The sequence below is a fragment of the Balaenoptera acutorostrata genome, chromosome 5, assembly GCF_949987535.1.
Source record: "Balaenoptera acutorostrata chromosome 5, mBalAcu1.1, whole genome shotgun sequence".
NCBI classification, from domain to species: Eukaryota; Metazoa; Chordata; class Mammalia; order Artiodactyla; family Balaenopteridae; genus Balaenoptera; species Balaenoptera acutorostrata.
The window spans coordinates 99,572,375-99,591,016 of NC_080068.1; the positions used below are offsets into that span (position 1 = coordinate 99,572,375).

Below are 18,642 nucleotides of genomic sequence, written 5' to 3' on the forward strand. Positions count from 1 at the left end.
ATTTTTTTTAATTAAAAATAGTTTTGTGCTCAGAATTGTCAGAATGTTTATCAAATAGGAAAGGAATTTTTAATATTATGCAAAAAGCTTAAAATTGGGTCTGCCTTTAGCATGTAGAATCCCATTCATGGGACTGTCTCCCACAGTGGTCATGGAAATGTGCCTCTCAGCCTCTCAGTTCTCTGAATGCCGGGAGGAGAACTGATTGGCAGCCCCAGCTGCAGTGCTCTGAAATCCACCATTGCTGCCCAGCTGAGGCCACAGTTGCCATGAGCTGCTCCAGCCAATGGCTGAATGCAGCAAAGATACTTAGGCAGGATGCTCCCACAAGGAGATGCAGGACTTCTCTGCTGGGCAACTTTGGTTTGAGTAAGGTCCATTGAACTTCTGGAATTTTCTTAGAACTGCACTTCAGACTAAGACTCTTCCACTCAACCTTCCTCCCTTCCTCTCTCCTCTGCAGGGGTTAGACCTGCATCTTGATGGCGCAGCTCTTCCCACCTCCCCCCAGCTCTCTCCTCATTTTCCCTTAGGCACTTTCCCTAGTAAACCTCCTGCATTTCTAATCCTGTCTTGTGTCTGCATCTCAGAGGATCTGGACTAAAGGAAACAATAAGAAATAAGGCTAAAGATTTACAATGAATATTCATCTCAGTATTATTCAAAAAGAGCAAAAAATTAGAAATTTCCTAAAAATCCAATAATATGGAAATGTTTCAATCAATCATGATACCCCCATAAACTAGAATATTATAGTTATTTAAAATTATGTTTTTAATATTAATGATAAAAGAAAATGGTCATATATAAGTGAAAAAGATGTAAACTTTTATATATAATCTTATGGCAATCATATATAAAAATAATCTATGTATGCATAAACAATCCCTAGGAAAAAATATGTCAAAGTGCTAGTGATTATTTCTCTGGGTAGTAGAATTACTGGTTTTCAATTTCCTCTTTATTGTCTTTTTCTTAATATTTAAAATGTTCTATATAAAATAGGTAAACAACAAGGACCTACTCTATAGAACAGGGAACTATATTCAATACCTTGTAATAATCTGTAAAGGAAAAAATCTGAAAAAGAATACATTCTGTATGTACGTATAACTGAATCACTTTGCTGTACACCTGAAACTAACACAATATAGTAAATCAACTATACTTCAAAACAAAAACAAAAACAAAGAGTATAATACAGAGAAGAATATACAGCCTTATAAGTAAAAACAAAAACAGTTCTATAATGATCATGACTACAAATATAATTGGAAAACTACTAAATAACTTAAAAAACAGATTGATCCTTCCGTCTTATTTAAATATATTACATATAAGATATAGCTATGAGATTTTTGCCTACATTTTCAGGTGATGTCTCACTTGATTCCTTTTTGCAACTCTTGATTAGTGCTTGTGCAACTCTTCCAGGGAAAGGGAGCTGGCATTTCATTAGAAGAAACTAGTCAGTGGGAGTGTGGTATGATGGTCCCAATATGAAATGACCCACAGAGTTGCACTCACTGTTATGGGAAAACTTTCTAGTTCCCAGGGATTGGAATGAATTACTCTGTACTCGCGGTGCTCTCAACTGTTATCCTGACCATGCAGCAATTCTCATTGTGAATCACACAGACTGCCTTGCAAGTTCCTTGAGGGCATTCATTTTGTGTCCCTCTCAATACTTAGTGCTCAGCTCTAATCATAGCAGGGATCTGACTATAGCTTGGATCATTGAATTGAATCATCTATCACTAACAAGGCATCCTAATTTTTTTTTAATCAATGGAACCAAAAAATAGTATATAATTTAAAATAATATTATTTTCATACCATTTCTGTTATTTCATGCCAGAAACTGTATGTGAATAATCTTGTCTCCTCTGACTCCCTTATTTTTTGTTTGTTGTTTGTTTGGTTTGGTTTTGCTTTGCTTTCATCATTCTTCAGGCATTTGGAGTTTCTACCTGCACAATGCTGATTTTTCTCTTCTCTGCCTTTACACATGCCCTTCTCTCAGGCTTGAGTGTTATACAACTTTCAGCTTCCATTGGATGATGGAGTGCTGCTATGCACGCCCAACTTCATGGCATGGTGAATTAAATGACACCCAGTTGATGACGGGTGGCCTTGATCACATGGTAACTTGGTGGCCACGGCTAAGCATTCAGTTTCTACTAAGACCCAGTAACAGGCCAAGAGCTGTTCCTCAAAAGCAAAAGAATTATTCACAAAGGATGGCAGGGCTTTGCTCCCAAATCCTAAGGGCTTGTGCTCCAATTCACCCATTGAGGCCTGCCAAATGCTTCAAACTACCTCCCTGTCTGCAGCTGACCCTTCAAGCGTCATTAGCTCTGCTGGATCATATGGCCCAAGTGGCAGAGCAGATTGAATGGTAGTCTGGACCTGTTGCAGAGCCTTCTTTGGTTCTGGGTCTCGCTCAAAACTAGCAGCTGTTTGAGTCACTTGGTACATGGACCAGAGTAACACACTCAAATGAAGAATATGTTGTCTCCAAAATCCAAAGACCCCACTAGGCACTGTCTCTTTTTGGTCGTAGCAGATGCAACAACTCAGTCTTCACCTTGGAAGGGATACCTCCACATGCCCCACCTCATTGGGACCCTAGAAATCTCACTGAGATAGAAGACCCCTGAATTTGCATTGCATTTATATCCTACCATCTCACATGCGAATATATTAACAATAAGTTTAGAGGAGTTGCTACACCTTGTTCACTGGAATCAATCATGATAATGTCACCAATATAATGGACATGGGTAACATCTTGTAGGGGAAGATGATGAAAATCCCTGTGAACTGAATTATGACATAGGGCTGGAGAGTTTATATACTCCTATGGTAAGACAGTGAAGGTGCATTGCTGGCCTTCCCAACTGAAAGTAAACTGGTTCTGGTGGCCTTTATTGACAGGTACAGAGAAAAAAACATTTGCCAGATCAATAGCGCAAACCAGATACCAGGGGATGTGTTAATTTGCCCAAGCAATGAAACTACATCTGGTACAACAGCTGCAATTGGAGTCACCACTCGATTAATCTTACAATAATCCACTGTTATTCTCCAAGATGCATCTGTCTTCTGCACAGGCCATATAAGCAAGTTAAATGGGGAAGTGGTGGGAACCACAGCTCTTGCATCTTTCAGGTCCTTGATGGTGGCACAAATCTCTGCAATCCCTCCGAGAATGTGGTATTTCTTTTGTTTTTACTATTTTCCTAGGTAAAGGCTGTTCTAGTGATTTCCACTTGGTCTTTTCCATCATAAAAGCCCTCCGTCCATAGGACAGGGAAACAATGTGGGAATTTTGCCGGTAGCTAAGTCTATTACAATTATGCATTCCAAAACTGAGGAAATAACCACAGTATGGGTCAAAGAACCCACTGGCTCCACTGTGAGATAGACCTGAGCTAAAATTTCATTGATCACATGACCTCCATAAGCCCCTACTCTGACTGGTAGACCCCAGTGATGTTTTGGGTTCCTTGAAATCAGTGTCAGTTCAGTAGTCCCTGAAAGGTTTGTATTATTTCCTTTTCCCCATTGCACAGTCACCATGATAAAAAGTCATAGATCCCTTTGGGGAAGGCTGGGGGAAAGATTAACAATATAAATTTTGACAGTGTACTGAGATCCTTCCTCAAAGGGACCCCGCCTCCCCTTCATTCATAGGGTTCTGGGTCTATAAACAGGCTCAAGTCTGGGAATTGATAAAGGGGCCATGACTCTTTGTTTTTAAGATTCAAGTGATACTTTTGTTCACTTAACCTTGAACTTTTGTTCATTCAGGTGAAGTAAGAATTTAGTAGGTTTCCTATCTATTTCACTTCTAAGAATGCCCTGATCAACTAGCCAATGCCACAGGTCTGGGTGAGTTAAACTCTTCTGATTGCTGCTTTGGCTCCTCTGCCCATTAGCATAACCAGACCCACCTCATCTTTGGCATTTGAGTGCTTCCGTTTGTCCCCTAACATCGTGGGGTCTAGTTACTTCCAATGCATTTAGATTTCCCAAATCAGTGCCTGTGATTCCCACTGCGAGGTCTGGTCTACATAGAAGAGCAATCACAGAGCTATTCAGGGATGCTAGGGCCCCCCTCAAAAATTTATTTCTCGCAGTAATTGTGAACTGTGTCTCTTCTGGACACTCCCAGGGTGAGTGCGTAGGTCTTACGTGACAAATCCACTCTAACATGCCAGTCTCCCTAAGCCTTTGTATCTCTTCATCTACATTAAACCAAGGAAGGTCCAGCATTTCTAATTTGCCCACCATGGGCCACATTTTCCATGTCCATGTTTCAGTCAACCAACCAGCCAAGCTCTTAGAGCCCTTTCTAACTCCCTAGAGTTAATGAGCCACAACATTAAGTGCAGAATCTTGGCTTAGTGAGCCCATATCAATAAGTTTGGCCTGATCTAACTTTATGATCCTTCCACCATTACCCCACACCTTTAATATCCATCCCCACCCTTATCTCTCAGATTTGTGTCTGTATAAGTTAGAAAACCCGAGTAGTTCTTTCGCAGTTTAGTGCACCTCCTCATGGGTCACACTTTGGGCCTCACCTTGAGAGGCCTGCTGGCACTTGAGTCCAGTTAGGGGTCTAGACACATAGAGTGGTGGAGGTGGATCCTGAGGAGAATCAGCATTGTCTTGAAAAACAACTGCCTCAGGGCTGTTCACTACTGTTTCCCCAGACAAGGTACGGTTAACCCCCTCAGCCAGAGATGGAGAAGCAGCCCTCTCTGGGGGTAAATAAACCTCTTTCATTGGTAAAGAAGACTCATTAGAATTTAGGGGCTCAATGTTCCCACTTTCATCAGGGTCTTCCCACTCATCCTCATTCCAACATTCAGGATTCCATTCCTTCCCAATCAGTGTCCTCACTTTAACAGGAAACAGTCTACAAGATTGAACCTCACCTCAGGTTGTAATTCACTGGTCACAGGATGAGTTTCTGGGTTTGGTTTCCAACAATCTCAGCCCTGCGACTACAGGAGATAAACCTCTCCTTCATGACACACAAAGAAGATTTCAGGTCATTTACATGGCACTTGAGCTGAGCTGAGAATCTGAAGCCCTGAGCTCATCCTTTTTTTCTTCACTTTGTCCAGTAACATTGGGAGCAACCAGCCAATCTCATTCTATTTGTTAGTTTGAAAAAAATGTTTAAAAGTATAATGTAAATAATCACCCAGATCCTTGCTTCTTATAAGTGGGTAGTTAGGAGCATCCAAAGTGATGTTGCCAGATCCCTATTGCCAGATCATGCCATGGACCATCATTGCTCTCTTAACTACTGGAAATAGAGTCATTAATATATTTAAGTATAACAACTCTATTTCCAGTAGTTAAGATAGCTGGAGGAATCACACTCCCTAACTTCAGACTGTACTACAAAGTTACAGTAATCAAAACAGTATGGTACTGGTACAAAAACAGACACATAGATCAATGGAACAGGATAGAAAGCCCAGAAATAAACCTATGCACTTATGGTCAATCAATCTATGACAAAGGAGGCAAGAATATACAATGTAGAAAAGACAGTCTTTTCAATAAGTGGTGCTGGGAAAACTGGACAGCTACATGTAAAAGAATGAAATTAGAACATTCTCTAACACCATATACAAAAATAAACTCAAAGTGGATCGAAGACCTAAATGTAAGACCGGATACTATAAAACTCATAGAGGAAAACATAGGCAGAACACCCTTTGACATAAATTGCAGCAATATTTTTTTGGAGCCTTCTAGAGTAATGGATTCAAAAACAAAAATAAACAAATGAGATGTAATTAAGCTTAAAAGCTTTTGCACAGCAAAGGAAAACATAAACAAAACAAAAAGACAACCTACAAAATGGGAGAAAATATTTGCAAGTAATGTGACTGACAAGGGATTAATTTCCAAAATATACAAACAGCTCATACAGCTCAATAGCAACAAAACAGAACAAAACAAAAAACACAACCCAATCAAAAAATGGGCAGAAGACCTAATTAGACATTTCTCCAAAGAAAACATACAGATGGTCAACAGGCATGTGAAAAAATGCTCAGCATCACTAATTATTAGAGAAATGCAAATCAAAAGTACAATAAGTTATCACCTCACACTGGTCAGAATGGCCATCATCAAAAAGTCTACAAATAATAAATGCTGGAGAGGGTGTTGAGGAAAGGGAACCCTCCTGCACTGTTGGTGGGAATGTAAATTGATGCAGCCATTATGGAGAACAGTATGGAGGTTCTTTAAAAAACTAAAAATAGAGTTACCATACAATCCAGCAATCCCACTCCTGGGTATACATCCAGAGAAAACTCTAACTCGTAAAGATACATACACCCCCAATGTTCTTTGCCGCACTATTTACAATAGCCAAGACATGAAGCAACCTAAATGTCCATCAACAGATGAATAAAGAGGATGTGATATATATATATATATATATATAGATATATATATATATATATATATATCATATAACATATATATGGTATATATATGATGGAATATTACTCAGCCATAAAAAAGAATGAAATAATGCCATTTGCAGCAACATGGATGGACCCAGAGATTATCATACCAAGCAAAGTAAGTCAGACAGAGAAAGACAAATACCATATGATATCACTTATATGTGAAATCTAAAAAACTGATACAAATGAACTTATTTACAAAACAGAAATAGACTCACAGACATAGAAAGCAAACTTATAGTTACCAAAGGGGGAGAGAGTAGAGGGATAACTGAAGAGTTTGGAATTAAAATATACACAATATATAAAATATTACTATGTATAAAATATATAACAAACAGGGACCTACTGTATAGCACAGGAACTATACTATAATATACTATAGTATCTTATAATAACCTATAATAGAAAAGAATCTGAAAAAGGATAGATATATATGTATAACTAAACCACTTTCCTGTACCCCTGAAACATTGTAAATCAACTATACTTCAATAAAAAATAGAAATTAAAAAATATATATATTTAAATCTAATCAGAGAGCGAATTCCAGAAACTACAGAACCAATTCAGAAAACTCATCCTTACACCTCCATTTCTCTAGAACCTCTCTCAATACCAAAACATGTATTAGTCAGTGTTCTTCAGAGAAACAGAACTAATGGGAGGTATACCTCTCTCTCTATCTCTATCTAAAGAGATTAATTATAAGAAATTGGCTCACATGATTATGAGGCTGACAAGTCCCAAGATCTTCAGGGTGAGTTGGCAAGCTGGAGACTCAGGCGAGTCAACGTTTTAGTTCCAGTCTGAAGACTGGCAGGCTTGAGACCTAGGAAGAGCTAATTCAGTTCCAAAGTGAAGGCAGGAAAAATTCTCCCTTACTGTGGGAAGGTCAGCTTTTTTTTTTTTTTTCCCCCAGGCCTTCAACTAATCGGATGAGGCCCACCCACATTAGAGAGGGCAATCTGCTTCACTCAATCTACCAATTCAAATGTTAATCTCATCCTGATATACCTTTACCTAGACACCCAAAATAATATCTGACCAACTCTCTGGGCACCTCCTGGTCCAGTTAAGTTGGCACATAAAATTAACCATCCCACTCTCCAATGCTTAACTAATACCTGATTCATTGTGGTGCCAACAAATGTTTGTTCAATTGACCTTAGCATACACGTCATTGTGTATATGAAAGATTGATTCATTTTGAAATTAGGTTGTAACTGATAATACATCTCACAATATATCATATGTTTTGAAATGTTCACTACATACCAATCAACAGTCATTGCATCCAGACCTAGTTTGTCATGATGTGTTAAGTATAAGTACTGTGTGGGTGCTAGTTTCTATGCCGAAGGCTCAGGGCCTCTTAGTCTTGTTAATGAGTCAAAGAAAAAGTTGAAATATAGATTGGGGAGTTGAGGAAGGCCCTCTAAGGAAGTGACATTTACATCCAGACCCGAAGGATGAACGCCAGACAGTCCTTGTTCTGTTTTCTTATGATTGTGGGAAATGAGAAAAGAATCAGGGATCTGTCAGCCACAGTCCTGTACCGTGGATGCTCTGTGACCAGCATCCAGTGGGGGTGGCAGATGCAGGGCTGACACAGAGGTGACCTGCCGGGTCCTTCTGCAGAGTGTATGCAATGGAGAAAATCAGGTGCATTTCACATTTTCCTTCATACTTTGAAGTATTATGTGAATTTCCTTCACAAGGATGTATCATGCTTACCTACATAACAACTAAGTCAAAATTAGAAACTGCTGGTGGGTCTATATCCATCTAATTCATTTATAGGGCAATTTGGTAACATGTAATTAAAGATTTATAAAGTGCATACCCTTTGCCTTAAGATGATTTTACTTTTAGCATTTTGTTGTGGATAAATGTGGGTGTACAAAAACATCTGCCATCACCACACCCACAAGAAGGTGTGAAGTGATAAACGTGTTAATTAACTTGACTGTGGGAATCATTTCACAATGTATACACACGTCAAATCATCACATTGTACCCCTTATTATTTGTCAATTATATCTCAATAAAGCTGGGGGAAAAAGATGAGACTATTTGTGCAAGGATTGTTGTGTTAGAGGAAAATGAGGAATAATGCAAATATCAACTCTAGGGAGACAGTGGGATCAGTTAAGGACCATTCACTTAAGGAAATCCTCCCCAGCCCTCAGAAAAGATGTGTAGAAAACTAGATAAAAACAATTCGCTTGGGAAACAAAGCAGATAAAAGCAAAAAGTGGGCTGATAAAAGCAGTGGTAAATGATAAGTCCCTAGCAAACTGCAGAGACACTAAGTGCCGCTTTCAGGAGCCCAGTTGCTTCCCCAAGTTACCTCGGCTATTAAATACTTCAAAGGCTATGGCAAATGACAGGGGGAGACCTGGCCGGTGCTGGAAAAGGTACCATTATGTACTGTTACTTTCCAAAATAAATTGTTTGATCTTGGATTAGGGTAGGGCTTTTATGAAAGAAAAACACAGTCACACTTCAGATGTCAGTCCTAATAATAGAGGGACTCAGAAGTCAATTCCAAGCAAGTTCGGGCATCAGGGGGTTCTTTTGTTTGAGAATGAGTCTCTGGGTCCAAGTTGCAGGTAGAAGTTTGTCCTTGGCAGGCTTTGGGGCACTGGGCAGCCAGGTTGTCTTCTGGGTGTTGGCAGCCAACCTGCAAGTTTCTCTGTGAAGCCCAAGGGAGAGAGAAGGAGGCAGGAGGTCTGTGGCTGAGATCTGGAGGAGCAAAGGGATTTCTGGCAGAGTGGGGGGCGGGAGGAGGGAGGGATATGGTCGGGGAGCTAGGGAGGCAGCACTAAAAGCAAGGTCTGGGACAACAGAGGACAGACTTGATATAATGGATAATAATTCCTAATATGTTAGAAAAGAGTCTGTGTAACAGATTTCGCTAGCACGGACTGTCATTCATGAACTTGTGAAATATTTGTCACCCACTTTATTTGATGCAAGCACAGTTTAGAGGTGTGGCACAGTGTGTGTGTGTGTGTGTGAGAGAGAGAGAGAGAGAGAGATTTGGGAGGGTGTCATGTAAAATGCAAAACCTGCTTTCAGGGATCTTATCCATCATTTAACAAGGAGGACCACATTCTGTGTATGGTACCTCCATCATGCCTAGAGGGAAAGGTGTCCAACTCATCAGGGACATTGTGAAAAATACAATTTTATATAAAGCACCAGACTCTACATTTGCATGGCAGTTAGTAGGCAATCTGTAAATGATGCTATTGTTGTTATTATGATGACACTTATTAGTACAGGAAGAGACACACGCAAGGTCTCCTGGCCTCCACTTCTAACTCATTGTGTTGAGCTAAGCTGGCCTCTTCATGGATGGATCTGGGAGGCTGGGCACACCGGGTCCATTTCCCTTCTCTGTTAGAGTGTGAGGGCTTCTGTAACAAAGCACCACAAACTGAGTGGCTTAAACCACAGAAATGTATTCTCTCAAGGTTCTAGAGGCTCTAAGTCTGAGATCAAGGTACAGGCAGGGCCATGCTCCCTCTGAAGGCTCTAGCCAAGAATCCTTCCTTGCCTCTTTCCAGCTTCTGGTGGTTTCTGGCTGTCCTTGGTGTTCCTCGTCATGTAGCAGCATTATTTCAGTTTCTCTCTCTGTCTGTGTTTGTGTCTCTGTGTCTCTCCTGATAAGGATACCCGTCATTGGATTTAGGCCCACCCTAATCCAATAAGACCTCATTTTAACTTGACTGCATCCATCTGTTTACAATAACATCATAGTCACAGGTACTGAGAGTTAGGACCTGAACACATATTTTGCAGGGATACAGTCCAACCCACCACACCTACCTTCTGGTAACGGGACACTGTGGTTTCATCTGGTCTCTGGATTTAGAAGGGCCAACTCTGACCCAGGCTGAAAAGGTAGACATGTGACCCAAGACTGGCCACCCTCTTGGCCATATTGATTAGTGTAGATGTGTGCATTTATGTCCAAACCAGGCAATGAGATTCAACGCCAGCATTTTTTGGAAACTCCTGCAGAGGAAACCTCTCTTTCTGCTGGACTAAGTTGGGCAGATATAAACCCAGCTCTGCCTGCGGTCACCACACGGACAAGCCTGCCTGGGAATAAGGAAAGCCTATAGGAGCAGCAACAGGGTCCAAGTCCTGAGGATGTCATTTGGGCCCCTGGATCCTACTGTACCTGAATTCAGATACTTCTGATTTTTCCAATGACATAAGCCAATAAATTTACTTCTTTTCTTTTTTGATTATGGCATTTGTAATAGTAAGTTTTTCTTGTACTTGCAATTACAAGTCCCAAATGATACATTGTATTCATCTTCACATTTATGTTTTTCTGTTTTCGTGACAAAGTTTGTTGCATGTCTGTGCCACCATGTACTAGAAAAGGCTTGTTCTCTGCTTTCAAACAGCTCACAACCTAGTGTGCAGATGGACAAGGGCCTGTGGACGATATTGGTTGAGAGCCTCAACAGAGAGGACCCAAATGCCTGGCGCAGTTACCATCTCACCCAACACCCGTCACCACCTGGGTTACCTTGGACAAGTTACTCAGCCTCTCTGTGTCTATGCTTCCTCATCTATAAAATAAGAATAATAATAGTCCTTATATTATGAGATTGTTGCAAGGATTAAGTGAATTAATATATAAAAAATGCATGGAACAATGCCTGATGCTTTTTAACAGCTATGTAAGGGTTAGTTATTGTTATTGAGTAGAAAGTATTCTTCCTAAATTCCCATAATGGCCCTATGAAATTAATCCTATTATTTCTACTTTACAAATAAAGAAACTAAAGCTAACTTTGGTGAATCAATAATTATGTGAAATCTAGTTCACACAATGAGGAAGTGACAAAACTGAATCCAGAGTGCAGTGTCTTTGACATTTGGCCACATGGCCAGGCAAGGGTCAGAAGTAGATTACAGAACTCTAAACAGCAGCTCTGAGATCTTTTGGATATTGAACAATTCATGATGACAAAGGGCTTTATAGGGTAATGACTTCTGAAAATGGAGTTTCTTAAGTTATCACATTTGCCCATTTTTGTTGGGCCAGGATCTAGCATAGTACCTGATTTGTACTAAATAACCAGTAGATGCTTTCTGAGTGAGTAAATGAATTAATGAATAATAGCTTTTATCCATCCATATACATTAGCTTTTTATCTATATATTATGGATAGACTGGCCTAGAACTAGAGGATGTAAATTGCTAGGACAACTCTTGGGATTCATTCTGATAAGTTTTTATCCATTTATTTTACAGAAATATTCTGAGCGCCCGCATGTACCAGGCAGCATGTTAAATTCTGAGTGTACATGGGTGGATAAAACCAACACATCATCAGCACTCGTGGAATTTACAATCTCATGGTGGACACAAGCAATAGAAAAGTAAATACAGACATGATTACAAATAATGACCAGAGACCTACCAAAAGGAATTCAATGACAGAAAGTGATGGTGCATGCATAGGGAATTTAGATATTTGGTCATGAATGGCCCTCTCTGAAGAGGTAACATCTTGAGCTGAGACTGAAGGCTAAAGAGGAGCCATGCCAGGGGCAAAGAGAGGAGGGTTCTAGAATCTAGAGGAAAGCATTTAGTGTGTCCTGAGAATGAAGGGGGTGGAGTGTCCTGGGAGGAAAGAGAGGCACAGATGTGGTTGGAGGGGCTAGAAGGGGGCCAGATCACACAGAGTCTGAGGGAGGAGGGTCCCACACATGGTGGGCACTCGGTGAACACCTGTGGAATGATGAAATGAATGTTGGATGGTCCATGCTGTGGGGTTGGATTTTACTGTTGCTCCTCAAGAAATGAGCTGCTCTCAGTGGCTATGGCCTTCTTAGTCATTATAATTACTTATTAGATTTGTTTTAGTCAAGAGTACAGTAGAGAATGACAGGAAACACCACAAAAAAAGGAAATCCAAGACGTCTCCAAAATTGCAGGGTTGAGACAGATTTCCAAGCTCTTCATGATAGTCAGCAATGCTCTCCTCAGCCGCGGACTAACTCCATTTGCAAATTTGAAATGCCTGAACCACAACAACTAGTACTGATGAGAAGATGGCCTTTGGGAATTCCACAAAGTCATCAATCATGTTAATTCCAGGTAAGAGCCAAGAGCAATGAGAGAAGTCTTTCAGCCTCTGTTCTGGGCCTTGTTTTATCTAGTCCAGAGAGAAGTTACTGAGTAACTGTGTGTTAGGGATTCCTTGGGCTGAAATCCGCCTCCCAGAGCATCCTTCAGTTCTTGGGTCTGTCTGAGTCAAATCCACCCACCTCGTATCCGCAAGTCCTCTTGCTCAAACCAAGCACTTATCTTGTCATTTACTGGCTCCTCAGGGCCCATGCAATAAACTGCAAATTCCTTAAAATGGTACTTAAGACCTTCTAAAATTGGGCTTCAACACCTTTTTGCTGTCTCTACTTTCGCAAAGTTTCTTGATTTTGCTTGATGTCAAGCATGTTCATTTCTGTAGTGTCCCTGCTGCTTGGCATGACCTTCCACAGACGCTCATCTTTATCTCTCTGACAGATCCTTCAAGGATAAACACAGATGCCAGCTCCTCTGTGAAGCTTTCTTTGACTTAACTAGTTTGAACAGATACCTCCTTCCTTGAAGGCTCTTTGTAAATTAGCATTTCATTTATAAAGTTTAAAGATGCCTACCATAGGATGCCTTAGATTTGTTCTGCCTTATCTCTACTGCTAATGCCTACTCCCTCTCTGAGCCTGTCCTCCACACTTCACAGTGTCACTTTATGTTTATTTCTGAGATTGGGTAATGCCTGTTACTTTTTCTAATAATAACAGTAACAACTATGAACACTTACTAAATGCCAAGTACTGTTCTAGTCAATTTACATGTATTAACTTATTTAATTCTCATAAAGGCCATAAGATTGTTATTAGCCCATTTTATGGGTTAGAAAACTGAGGCACAGAGAAATTAAATGTCCAGGATCACACAGCTAAATGCAGTATTCAAGATTCAAGCCAAGTCAGTGAAGTTCCAAAGCCCATCCTCTAAAAGAATTTTCATGTCTTTTTTTATCTTTATCCCCCTATCACATCTCAGCCGTATCTTGCACGCATATGTTAGCTAAATGCTTATGGGATGAAGAGGCAGAAAGAAAAATAAAAGACACAGAAATAGGTAAGAAAAGGCAGAGAGGGACAACCAAAGAGTGGTAAGAAAACTAGCTTTCTAAAGCAAATGCAGTTTCGAGGAAGGAACTGGAGACGGTGCAATCAGATAGATTAAGGAAAGGGACAATGACTTCAATACCTAGATGGATGAGACAGGTAAATGGAAATTAGGGACCTTGGCTGGTGAAGGCCATGGAGTGATGGAAACCATGGTGGATGGACAAGCACTAATCGGTCCCACTGCACATTGCCACGCAGGCAAGGATGGGGCCAAGGGTTGCCAGAGCTTAGGATTTTTCAAGAGAAGATGAAAATCTGGATTTTATGTGAAATTCTTTATTTTTGTAAACTGTTGTCAAGTAGTTCAAATTAAAGGAAAAATAAGCACTCTATGGGTTAAACCTAGGGTGAATATATCAAGATGAAGCCCCAAGCTCAAAGGTCGGGTCAGATTTTAGAGCATCCTGAATGTCTGTGAGAGGACTTTTGGGGCTTATTCAATACTCAACATGCAAAATTATATTTAAACTAGCATGGTTCAATTTTGGGGGTAATAGAACTGTTGCATTGGGGTTAGACTTGTTCATTCTTTCATGGTATACAAACATTGCTTCTTGAATTTCTTTATGGTTTCCTAAAGGAGTTGATTTGCAGGCTTTCTTTCACTTCTCAGGCTCAGCCCTGGGCCAGAATAAGATGAGTCATAGCTGGTCCCTCAGTGCAGGGGGAGGGATAAATAAGGAGGTTGGGATTAACATATACACATGTATATGTATACACATATACATATATACCAACTGTATAGCACAGGGAACTCTACTCAGTACTCTGTAATAACCTATATGGGAAAAGAATCTGAAAAAGAATAGATATATGTATATGTATAACTAAATCACTTTGCTGTACACCTGAAACTAACACAACATTGTAAATCAAATATACTCCAATATAAAATAAAAATAAAAAAAAAAGAATAAGAAAATCCAGAAAAAAAAAAAGAAGCAGGGAAGTGACAAAACCAACCAGGTAACCTGATAATGCAAAGGATTAAACATCTAACAGTGCAACTTTGGGAGTATGTGCTGGAAGATTTGGACAATGAGAAAAGTGGGAATAGTTTGGCGAGGCTTCAGGGAGAATGGGTAGACGTGGGGACGTGGGGACAATGGACGTCTGAAATTGAGCATAACAAATAATAAGATCAAGGTGATAAGAGCCACTTCATCCTCTTGCCCTTTCTTCCAATTAATTCCGTGCATATGGCTTGAGTACCTACCGTGGGCTTAGCACTATGCTGGCCACTGGGGACAAAGAACAGAGATGCCCTAAAGATTAGGAGGATGGACCTGGGTTCAAAGCAGCAAAATGCTTAAGACCTAGGCAGACTGGTATGAATCTTGTCCCTGTCACTAATTAATTGTTTGATCTTAAAGGAATTTCTTAGCAACTCCAAGTCCTAGTCTCTGTATCTGTAAAATGGGGAGAGTAGTTCCATCAATCACATAGGTTTATTGTGAGATTAACAAAGAATATTTGCGTAAACCAGTCAGCACAGTGCCTGCCACATAGTAAGGACTTAATAAACAATAGCAATTACTACATTTACGTGTAAATTCTCCAATAGAAGAATATAAAAGATATAGTGTTGACCCAAAGGGGGAAATTATTTTCTATCTCTTCCTTGTATTTGTTTCCTTCATAGCATGCACTACAATTTGAAATTATGTTCCCAAAGGCTTATTAGTTCTTCTGTGCTACCTGTACCCCCAACCCCCCATTGCAAGGGGCAGGAAAGCACGGAGTCCATCTGCTATATCCACCTTGGCCTCCCAATGTTTCCTAGCACCTAAGCATATGTTAGGTACCTACTAATAATAACATTTTTGAACACTCATATGTGTGGATTCTAATCCATTCTAGTGCATTATCTCATCTAATCCATTGCAGCAATCTAAAGGATTGTTGCTATTATTCTCTCCAATTTAAAAATGAGGTGACTGAGACATACAGAGATCGAGTCACTTGCTCAGGTTCACAAGGCAGGTAAGTGGTAGAACCAGGGTTGAAATGTGTTCTGGCCAGTGCTATAGCCCGTGCCCCCATCCAATGCCAATGTAGTATCTGTAGAATAAATGCATTAACGAATGGGCAATGGAATAAAGGCTCACAGGGGAGGGGACAATTTAATTGGATAGGAGGATGAGTAGGAGTCTGCAGGTAAACAAGGGACAAAGAGTACAAATGTGTGCATGCATGAAATGAGATAGTAACTACAGGAAGATCGAGTATAGCAAACAAACAAACAAATAAATAGTGTGTGTGTGTGTTTGATAGAGACAGAGAGAGACAGAGATAGACAGAAAGAGACAGAGAGACAGAGAACAGGTCTTAATGAATTTGGGCATTTTCCTACCAGCAGCGGAGAAAATACTGAAGGGAAAACATGGGGCACAGTTACTTCCCTTTCTATAATCAACCTTCTGGTTGTAATAAGGATGAATCACAAGTTAGAAGAGAACTGTGGCTCTGTGAGCAGTTTCAGATATTTCTGAATTTGGAATGTTTAGGTATTAACAGGAAGAAATATTTCCAATTATAGTTTGGAACAGTCCACAAGAATTAATGAGAGCAAGACTCAACCTTATTCAGAAAGGGGTCCCCTAAATGGATTTTTGAGCTTTTCCCATTTTTGATCCAATATTGGACTGCACAGTCTTGCTAGGTGTTACTTTAATTCTTGGGCTGAAACAGCCACGTAAACACAAACGTGGGCAGGCACTAAACTCTTGGACCATCTTTAGTTTGGGAATTTAAACACAAGGAACGGTTAGGTTTTGCAGTGGCCATCATTCCAAAACATAAATCATGCCAAATTTGTTTGAATTCCTGTCTTTAGAAGGTTGTGTGTTTTGACAAACTTTGCAGCAAATTTGGTCCAGCTTTTGGATTTGTAATGAAACCTGAAACCAAATGTGCTGGCCTGCCTTGGGGTCCTCTTGAAGGAAAGAGTTCCAAGCAGCCTTACTGTAATGCCTTCCCTAATCTCATCCTGGCAAGAGACGTTACTGTATTGGGCTGCACTGGTTTTGGGGTGGACTCTGCAAACATTTCATGCACTTATGGAAAAGGACTAATCAAGACCGCAATTTGGGGGCATTTCTATGCCTGAGTATTCTTAAGAGTGTAAATTGCAGAATTAGCAATACCTTATCCCCTGTTGGCTAGTGACTTAGATATACCCCAAGCCATGACTGGGGCAGAAAGTTAATTAATCTGCTTATTAAAAAGAAGAAATGTCTCATTTGCATGCATTTACATTTAAGTCTTGTATGCATCAAGCTTTTTGGTGGTCTTTGCTTTCTTTCCTCAATACCACTGACCTAGCTAGATATTAGCCCAAAACATTTACATTTTCTGCATCTGGGCTTTGTTTAAGGGGTAGATGTCTGGTTATCATTGGTTCCAGCAGAACTTGATTGCCATACAGATCATTTAATCTTTATAGACATCCTTTCCCCTCCCATGGGCTGTGCGAATTTTCTCCCAGTTATCACATACCGCAATTGAGAAAAGATTCATGTACTTGACCAATCTTAGAAAATAAAGACCTTGTCTCCATTAGAGTTGGACATGTTATTTGGGGATGAGCCATTCAATTATTTGTAATTTCCTACTCAACTGAATTTTCCATGGTCATTTTTGTGGGAGTTTTCTCTTTCTTGCTTTTCCTCTCTTACTCGGAGGTCTGCTTTGGCAGAGTTTTTTTTTTTTTTCTTTTTTCTTTTTTCTCTCTCCTAGGGAAAGAAGACCATTGCACCATGGGTGTATCTTAGGCATTCCACATTCCAAATAATCGTTTTTTACCTGAAAATGCTTCAGTGACCTGAATCCTGGCCCCCTTAAACCAGCTTGAATGAAGCTTTGGGAGAAGGAGAGGGAGGGGGCTGGGAAGAGGGGTGATTGGGGAGGGCAAGGGGTCAGGAGGGGTTGAAATGCAAAGACTCTAACAAGCTCTTGCTTGGAACAACAGTAAGCAAAATCAAAACTATAGAGGAAGATTAGTGCAGAGGGAAATCTGCATGGGAGTGAATCACCAGCTCAGTTACCGGGGACCACGATGCCCCCGTTTCTGTATTTTGTAGTCATCACGTTTCTGAACCATTACAACGGTGCGGCTGTCAGGGGTGAGTGGCTCTGGCAGCGGTTAAACCACCTATATGCTAACAAGCTCAGCAATCAGGTTGTGAAGGGTCCTGGCTAGGGGAAAATAATCCAACCAAACCTTAGACCTCTGTCAGGCTGTGAGGAGAATTATATTTTTGAACTAGTCTACAGTGTGGACAGGAAATGACCTCTCCACAAACTGCTTCTTTAAAAACAAGCAGTGGTGCCTAAAGCTATCCAGCTCCCCTCTCTCTCTCCCCCCATCTCTCTCCCTCCCTCCTTCCCTCCCTTCCTCCCTCCCAGCCTCCCTCCCTCTCTGAAGCTCCTGCTCTCTCCCTCCCCTCCCGAGAGCTCTCCCTCCCTCCTCCCTCCCTCTTCCCTCCCTCCCGCTTGCTCTCCGTCTCTCTCTCTCGCTACCGAGGGCTCCCACAGCAGTTCCCAGCCAGTGTGTTCAGCCTGCTTGCCTGCCTGCCTCTGTGTGTGTGTGCGCGCGCGTGTGCGAGCGTGTGCGTGCGGCTACTTTGTACTGTGAAGAACACAGCCCATGTGCTCTGCATGGACGTTACTGCTACTCTGTTTAGCTTGATTTTCGACAAGCAGGCAAGATGTCCAGCACACCACATGACCCCTTCTATTCTTCTCCTTTTGGCCCATTTTATAGGAGACATACACCCTACATGGTACAACCAGAGTACCGAATCTATGAGATGAACAAGAGACTGCAGTCGCGCACAGAGGTAAGTACTTCAACCTTGGATGTGTGTTCGTGTGTGTGTGTGTGTGTGTGTGTGTGTGTGTG

The 18,642-nt window shown here is 40.8% G+C and overlaps 1 protein-coding gene across 9 annotated transcripts in view; it reads left to right on the forward strand.

Moving 5' to 3' along the window:
* Positions 1–18,127: 18,127 nt before the first annotated feature.
* LDB2 (LIM domain binding 2) overlaps positions 18,128–18,642 on the forward strand; it is a 386,421-nt gene continuing 385,906 nt past the window's right edge. For 2 of the 9 annotated variants that reach the window (XM_007167347.3, XM_057547423.1), the window contains exon 1: positions 18,129–18,580. In XM_007167347.3, coding sequence (XP_007167409.2) covers positions 18,449–18,580 — 132 coding nt within the window. In that variant the 5' untranslated portion in view covers positions 18,129–18,448. Of the gene's footprint in view, positions 18,581–18,642 lie in introns of all 9 variants that reach the window. The other 7 variants (XM_007167343.3, XM_007167346.3, XM_057547425.1 and 4 more) reach the window with 6 other exon arrangements.